This window comes from Primulina eburnea, chromosome 15 (genome assembly GCF_022965805.1).
Source record: "Primulina eburnea isolate SZY01 chromosome 15, ASM2296580v1, whole genome shotgun sequence".
Lineage (NCBI taxonomy): Eukaryota > Viridiplantae > Streptophyta > Magnoliopsida > Lamiales > Gesneriaceae > Primulina > Primulina eburnea.
The window spans coordinates 32,323,750-32,332,488 of record NC_133115.1 but is presented as its reverse complement, the minus strand read 5'-3'; the positions used below and the strand labels follow the sequence as shown (position 1 = coordinate 32,332,488).

Sequence of the window (8,739 nt, the reverse complement as noted above, 5' to 3'; positions counted from 1 at the left end):
AACTTTTTATTTGTATAATTTTATTTGAATTATAAATAGATTTGTCTATAATTTTTTTTTAATTTGGATGAATTAGTTAACAATTTAATTTAATTTAATTTAATCTTTATGAATGAGATTAGCCCTTAAATGATTAAATCAATTTTTATATGAACTCCGACCCAATAATATTATATTTAAAATTGTAAACTCCAACTCAATGTGTTAATAACATCATAATATATCTTAAAAAATAAAAATTACTATTATTAATATAATCAAGTCGGGATGAGAATTCCATCGGGTTATATTCCCGATTTCTCTCCCTATAATGACAATATTGATCGGGACAAGAAAAATCCCGACAATGGGTCGAGAAAAACGCAGGTCAAGATATATTTGGGATTTCTAGAGTTTTTGTCTACCTTAATTGTCACGTCTCGAGCCAGGGTTCGCGCCTGCGTAACTGCACAATGAGCTCCTATAGCAACTACTTCGTATTCGTCATCGTTTTACGAAAATGATTAACCCAAGTTGCTATAGAAGTCCATTGTAAGTCATTATAAACTCATTTTAAATCTTTGATTTTTTAGATGTGGGACAAAGTATTACATTAATATTTTTAACCACGGATATCAACTACACATAATCGTTCTTGGTGTCACATTTAAAAATTATATATATATATATATATATATCATCTCCAGTCTAATTATACAAAAGGGATGGATTATCCGGACGAGACAATCATCTGTACAGTCCAGAAATATTGACAATCAGCTGTAGAGTCCAGAAATATGGGGTATGCATCAATTATTTGCGTGTTCGATCCACTTGTCTGCTTTCCGAGCATGAAATCAATCAACAAGAGTAATATTGCAACTAAAATTTGGACTGTATAGTAGAAGTTGAATGGGACTAGTTAAAGGTCCCTTGGATGAAAGGAATAGGAGAAGAATGGCCGATACGCCGAGTGCCTTGTATGATTGAAGTGTTGTAATCCTAGGCGGGACCCCAACAATAAAGCGCAAGACGGATTAATGGTAAACGAGTCTTTCCATTATTTAGGTGTTGGAAGGATCAAAGGGGTTAACGTGCCAACCCCCGGGGCTGACCAAACGTTCTAACCTCCGGACGGATCCCACCGAAGTGCTAGATGGACCAACGGCGAACGGATAAAGGGGATATGATGGACCCCAATCACTGAGAAAAGTGAGATAAAGAAAGCAACTTACTCTGAGCGTCCAGGGGCGGGTGGCTAGATTGAAGCCACCAGGCCTTTTTTTTTTTTTTTAAAAGAATTTGTTATAAAATTATTATGTAAAAATAAAATACAATAAAAAAATATTATTTTACCCCTCTTTCGAAATTCCCAATGTTTTAAATTAGAATTATAAATTTTCAATCTCAAAATTTAAATTACAAATGAAAAATCCCGAATCTATTATTCTAAATTTTTTCTTGTCTCTCTCAATTGATTATCTAAGAAAATATATTATTTTTGCTTCAATTTTAAATTCTCAAAGATGTTAGATTGCTATTATTATTATTATTATTATTATTATTATTATTATTAGAATAATTTTTACTAAAACTCGAACAATCCTCTCCTATCTCTGAAATTTCTTCACCCAATTCAACCTGCTTATCCCTATTCCCACTCACAACACCGACCATGTTCTATTCGTGAAAATAAAATAAAAATTGTTTTTCGGAGAATGGAAATATTGATGTTAATTAATTCAGTTTATATACTTTAGAACAATTAGTAGATTACAAAAATACAAACATTCAGTTTGAAAAGCAAAGAACGAAAGATGGATCTGCAAACCGGACTTATCGACATATGCGTTTTCTAATTTATTTATTTGGCAAAAACTTGTGTGAGATGGTCTCACGAATCGTATTTTGTGAGACATATCTCTTATTTGGGTCATCCATGAAAATTTATTACTTTTTATGCTAAGAGTATTACCTTTATTTATATGCTATAAATAAAAAAATGAGAAGAAAAGACTTGTCTCACATTAAGAAATGTGCCAAATAAAGTCCTTTTTATCAACTCTAAGTTTGAACTAAAGTTTTGGGCCCCAAAAAAGTATAAGAAGTTTTTAGAAAAGGGAAGACGTTGATAGGCTAAGTCTCGGTGGAACACACACGCGCCCGTGGCCGACTGGCTTAGCCCGTCCTGGTGCACCGTGGCGCAGTGCGCTCTTTGACCAATATTAATCTTTTTGAAACAAATTTATTTGGACGCCAGAAACGCGCTATAGAGCGCACAAGCTATCCAAGATGCATCCGAACAGAATAGGAGCGTCTTCTCGCTTGGATGTTCGCCTACTGCTGGAATAATGTGCGCGAGACAGAACCAAGCGCGCTGCTGCGCGCCTCCTGCTGGTTTTGAAGAGAGTGCGCATCCTTTGGCTTGTCACATGAAGGTTGAATCTGCTCCAGGCTGCTGTTTGCACCAAACAATATGTCCATTGACTACTCACAGAGAGTTGTAACTTTTCTACGCATCCAGGTCAGTAAAGTCATGTCTATTCTACGTATCCGGTGGTCAATTAGAAATAATTCCTCTCATACATCATTAATTCTTCTTCTTGTCATCTTGCTGCATATTATTTCACTTCATCCTTGAAAGTTGTTGCATAATTTTGTTCGTTGCTTTCGAGAGTTTGTAGTGCTGCAATCTCTCTACTTGAAGTCGGTGTATCTTAGAGATGATTGTCTGCAACGTATAGCACTTTGATACGAGCAATTTCGTCTTGCGGACAAAGGAACATCATCGACTCGACTTGCTGTTTATGTACTTGTTCATAAACGAGACAAAGATAATCAACAATATCTAGCTCTATTATTTTATGATTTTGCGCTAACACGTTATATATTTATTAATATTTTTTTAAAAAAATCACTCCTAAAAAATGTCTAACTCCATCCCAGTCTCTCTAATGCGGATAAATAAAGTTTTTTGCCCCCATCCTACTGAAATAAGTTTTGAAATTTCTTAGTTAAGATCATGGACTTGATTTATTCTACTCAAAAGTTAACTAAAAAAAGAATTATACAAATAGAACTCCCAAAAAATTTAATCCAATTGACGTGACATCCAACATACTCTCTTACGCCAACTAATAAACATTAGAACGTGAAATTTATAAGATATTAATTAATGACTCGTAAAGATAGTCTAATACATATAGATAATCTATTTTATGATATTATATTAAGATAATGAACTTGTATCTAACTACAACCCAAAAATTAACTCAATGTGAAAAGATTGTTAAGTCTATATATATACAACTCTACAAAATTTAATATATACCAGTGCACAATATTTTTTATAATTCATTTGATTTATATTTAAATGAAGATTAAAATGTAATTATTTGAAATAACAAAGAAATACACTATGATTTTGGTATATGATTTAAAAAAATAAAAAATAAAAAGACCTATGTTGAAATTGATATTACAACTTAAGGCTTAAAAACAGAGACTATATCTGTTAAGTTATATATGACGTGCATTAAAGTTTTAACATTTTATATATATATATATATATATACATATGACCTCAAGGCCAGATGAGTTAACCACAAATCAAAGCTTCTGATTCAAATCAAATGAGTAACCCAAGCTACTTTAGTTGTCAATTAGAAATGCGATGTTGCGGTGCAGGCATATGTTCACGACTCTTGAGTTTGTCAAACAAAGGGGAAAAAAAGTAGCACTCGTATGTTTTTTCTATTTTATAGCACTTGAGGTGACAAACTGGGAGCTAAAAACCACAGCAGAACAGATGGTGCATGCATGCTTATGTTCACAGCTCTTGGTGGTGACTTAACTCATCCTTACCCGATCCATAGACCATACGTCTCTTCCGCCTTGGATTTGGCTGCTTCATACCTCTCTTTTGCTTTCTCTTTCGCCCGATTCACCGTATCTTCGGCTTCAGCTTCTCTCTTCTTGCCTTCATCCACCACTTTTTTCCCCATATCGCAGACCACCTGCTCTACTTTATCTTTTGCATCCCCGGTTCTCATAAGCATCCTCGACCGATTCACATGCCTTGTCCTTTAGACACCCAGCCTTATCTGCAGTATAATATCCAAGCACACACATAAAAATAATCAAACAAGTTAAAATAACGTCAAACATTATATAATTTATATTTTATCATAATGTGTTATTTATCCTTTATTTTATAATCACTCTTATTATATATAATTTATTTATCTTCTCACACGAACCAAAAAATCTTATACTATCTTGGTCATCAGCAGATTCAAAGCCAAGGCCTTCAGATAACTTGTCCTTTGCCCAAGATTCTGAACGATCGCCACTATCCTTGCCATGTTTACCCGCCGCCTCTTCTTCTATTCTTTTCAATAGTGGCCTTGCAGTCGACATTAGTAGTATTGTTGATCAAAAGCACTACCGCCGCGACCACCAATAATGGCACGAAAAGTACTCTATTGTTCCTCATGGTGAATTATATCGGGAAACGAATACAAGAACTAGAACAACTATAGCGACCAGAACAAGCGAGACCCGCATATGCGGCGTGCAGACTATATGAATTAAGCTTGGCAATCAATCGATCAACAAAAAGATCGACGAACATGGAGATATTTTAGTGATTCTGTACATTTTGTATATTATATGGTTGAGTTGGAGCTGAGACGATGGATACGATGTACGGTGGTAGCTTTAGTTATAGATTAGGTCCCTTAGTGAAACGATGAAAAAATTAGTTCACAAAATATTTAAAATATCCGAACAAAACTAAAAGAAGAGCTTTCTTGAAACTAACTGCAAAATCTGTAGATCATATATCTATGGCGTCGTTGATCACGATGATACACGAGTAAGTTAGCTAGAAGAAATTATGTGAAGACGGATATCAAAACTAATCAATCAATCAACTGCTTCCTATGGGTTCACGTTCCGGTTCCGGTTCATTGTCGCTCGTCGGCCCCTCAATCAAAAGTGGAGTTTCTGGTTCTTCCACCCCTTTCGCCTTGCTGTAGTTCAAACAAACAAACAAAATCAGATCACGAGAAGAAGCGCAGGCCATTCTTGATTTTAGGAAATAAACTGTTGCTTTTCTTTTCCCTTTACATTTTGAAATATTCACTGAAATGATTTAACAAATCGTATGACTATTCAGTTTTTATCCCATTTTGAACTACATGCATGAATATGAAAACTAAAATTTGAACTGCACGCATGAGCATGAAAACTAAAACAAAAACCATGCGCCGTGTACATTACACTGGATCTATGATTCCAGGGGTACTACTACTATATGGACAAAAAATCAGGCAGTTGTGGCAGCGTAATTTTTAGTAAAGGAAACATGAAATATGATTGTGATGCATGAAACAGAAGTGATAGCGTCATTGTCATCATTCAATGATGAGTCAACTGCGTGGAACATGACTAGGCGGAGATATCAATATCTTTGGATCTTAAGTTCCCAACTGCTTAATTGCTTAGAACCTTAAGTGTGAAAGAAAGAGGGAGAAAATATAAAAACTCACTTGCATGTTTTCTTATTGTGGCCTAGGCCCTTGCATTTACTACACTGGAGCTGGCGCTTAATGATATCCACAGAGTCCGCAAATTTCATCTTCGGTCGGCCTGGAGGGCGCTTTGTAGGCGGAGGAGTTACAATAGTTGCTTCTACCAGCACTTCACTTTGCTCTTGTTTCTCCACATTTGGTATGGGGTTGATCGACTCCAAATAAGTCAATCGGTAGCTGTCTGACGTGAAGTATCTAGAGCAATAATCATTGAGACTCCTGCCAAGGCATTCAAGAACAGCAATAGCATGACAGCAAGGCAATCCTGTGAGTTGCCATCCTTTGCAACTACAGTCCCAGTGATCAATATCAACAATGTCAACAGATTCACCACGGACCTCAAATACACTCCCATGTGAGAGTAACACTTGAAGTGACCTTGATTTTGCCGCCTCATTCTGAAGCCTATCCTCCATAAAAGGTGTCAATCTTGTGACCCACTGGCTCGACTCAAGCCTTCGCCTATAAATCAGTTCCATGATCTTGCCACGCAATACATCAATCATCTGAGTAATTGGCAACTCATCCACCTCAGACACCCAACTGTAAAACTGTTGGCCAAAGTTGGATGTCATGTGATTGTATCTCGCCCCACCAAAAAATGCATTAGCCCAGTGATCTGGCTCGCTACTAATGACCCAATTATAAGCCTCATCTGAGATGGCCTTTATGCTTTTTACACAACTTTCAAACACCTCGTGTTTTGGTGCATATGCAGCCGCATAGAAATCTTGAACCATGAGCCGCCTAGCATCATGTGAAAATTGTCCTTTCAGATCTTTATTAAGTTTCTCAGCAAGACAGCGCAGACAATAACCATGGTAGCATCCCTTGCCAAAAATATCGAGCAAAGACGCTCTTATGCCTTTCTGGAAATCGGAAACAAAAGTAATTTGCTCAGATGTTGAGAGAGCAGATTTTAACTGTGACAGAAACCAGTGCCAGTTATTTTCGGTTTCTTCGTCAACCACAGCAAAGGCTACGGGGAAAAAATCATCATTTCCATCTGCGGCAGTAGCTGCTAATAAAGTTCCTTGGTATTTTGAGTAAAGAAGAGTGCTATCAAGAAAAATAAGAGGGCGACACTCATGAAAGCCAGATATTGAGGCGTGAAACGAGACAAAAAGTTGGCGGAAGCTTGAATCTTCTTTCGTACTCAATGTGGCAAGACTACCGGGATTAGTCTCCATTATCTTCTCACAAAAAAGTGGTAACTGAGAATACGCCTCTCTGTATGAACCCTGAAGCTGCTCTCGTGCAATCTCCTTGGCTCGCCAAGCTTGCGTATAATTCAACTGAATGCCATAATCACGCTTGATGTCACTGGCTATGTCTTTCGGCTTGTAATTTGGAGAAACTTTCAATTTTTCCTTAATGATGCTTCCTATCCATCCCCTTGTCGCCCTATAACCAGCTTTTACAGTAGCCCCTTCACAAGTGTGCTCTGGATTCATTTTCTTTATGCATATTAGTTGAGTGGTAGCCAATCTAGATGCATATATACGCCATGGACAGCCTTCCGTTTTGCACTTGGCAGTAACACGATGACTGTCATTTTTCTTATATTTGTAGGTGAATCCATGGGCAATCGAGTACTTATGCAGAGCTTCACGGAACTCGGCAAACGTATTAAATCTTTGGTCCACACCAGTGATAATATTCTCCCACTGAGTCGCTGCTCTACGATGCTTATCTTCATGGCCATAAGGATAAGCATCAAGTGTTGTAGTTTCGATAGGTTCATCTAAGACAATCGCATCATCAGTTTGCATAAGGTCCACAGGGACATCAATAGGAAATTCTGAGTCAGAAGCAATCGTCCTGCTAGACCTGTTTAAATAAGAAAATCAAACATTCCAGTTGGAACATAATAAAGTGACCTCAACAAAGTTCAGATAAAAAATTGGCATACATGCAAGTACAATTCTGTGGGCAGGGCAGGGGAAACAATTGATATTCAACATGATACAATTGCAAGAAGAAAAGTACCTACTGGCAGGCATATTGGACACATTTCGGGCAGCAGCAAATATGAAAACCTCAACTTGGTCAGATTCCTTAAAGAAGTTAACCATGCGGTGAAGGTCCTTATCCTTAGATATACTAATGAGGGTCTTCCTGTTCCCAGGGAGAAAATACTTGATGGCCATGCCATCCACACTGCATTGAAATGTTTCAGCAAGTTCATGTTTGAAATCTTTCAATTGGGTGTGCTGATCCAGGTCCAAAGCATAAGCTTCCCCGCCCGCATAATACAAGGACCCGTCATCCTTATTGCTCACAAATTCCCCTCCAGATTGGCATATGGCTATAATCTTCTTCGTTGTACCCATCACAATTCACATAACCTGTATCAATAACTACTGGAAAAATCACATTAAATTTTAACAAACGGGAACAAAATCAAGCGAAGAGACGACAATGTTTTCCAGAAAAAAAAACCCTAACAAAAACAATAATGCACGAACTTTCAGCGGCCAACAGCACAAAATCAGGAACAGTGTCGTTAAAAAAATCCAAACCATGACAATCCACAGTCAAGATTAAATCTTTATACGATTTAAAAGAACAACTCGACCTAAAAAAAAAAACAAAATCACTAATCGCGCAAATTCGATGGTACAATTCCGTAAGTATTAAAATTCACTGAGAAAAACGTAGTGATTCAAACCAAAAACATGCAAAGACTTTACCTAAATTGAGCTTGACTTTGTCGGGGCTCCTGGGTAGATGGAGGGAGAAAAGAGGAGACCTCCTCGGCAGTCGGCAAGGGCCTGGGAATTTTCCTGATACTAAGTCAAATCTCAACCGTTGGTTAATGCCAAGCTATCCCGCATCTATGGAAGTTACGGCATACACGTGTGCAGAATCCATTAAATTAAATTTTCGTTTATGGAGATTTTTTTGTAAGACAATCTCACGAATTTTTATATGTGAGACGATCATTCCTACCGATATTTACAATAAAAAGTAATACTCTTAGCATAAAAGATAATATTTTTTCATTGATGACTCAAATAAGAGATCTGTCTCACAAAATACGATCCGTAAGATCGTCTCACACAAATTTTTGTCTTTTCGTTTTACGTATTTTGGGGAGAGATTAAATTTTTCTTATACTCGATTCATTCTGGAAAAATATTTTATTTAAATTAAAACATGTTAG

General features: G+C 36.9%; 1 protein-coding gene across 5 annotated transcripts; it reads right to left on the bottom strand.

Moving 5' to 3' along the window:
- Window positions 1–4,725: 4,725 nt before the first annotated feature.
- On the bottom strand, window positions 4,726–8,411 carry LOC140813989 (uncharacterized). 5 transcript variants are annotated; one of them, XM_073172831.1, is made up of 4 exons: window positions 8,267–8,343; window positions 7,563–7,936; window positions 5,532–7,403; window positions 4,726–5,012 (listed from the first exon to the last, which is right to left on the bottom strand). In XM_073172831.1, exons 2-4 carry the CDS (start codon window positions 7,904–7,906, stop codon window positions 4,910–4,912), a joined length of 2,319 nt encoding a protein of 772 aa, XP_073028932.1. In that variant the 5' UTR covers window positions 7,907–7,936; window positions 8,267–8,343; the 3' UTR covers window positions 4,726–4,909. The 5 variants fall into 5 exon arrangements, with proteins under 5 accessions (XP_073028932.1, XP_073028934.1, XP_073028930.1 ...); XM_073172829.1 differs by having other exon boundaries at window positions 4,760–5,012; window positions 7,563–7,933; window positions 8,267–8,410; XM_073172830.1 differs by having other exon boundaries at window positions 4,760–5,012; window positions 7,563–7,921; window positions 8,267–8,374.
- Window positions 8,412–8,739: the final 328 nt, after the last annotated feature.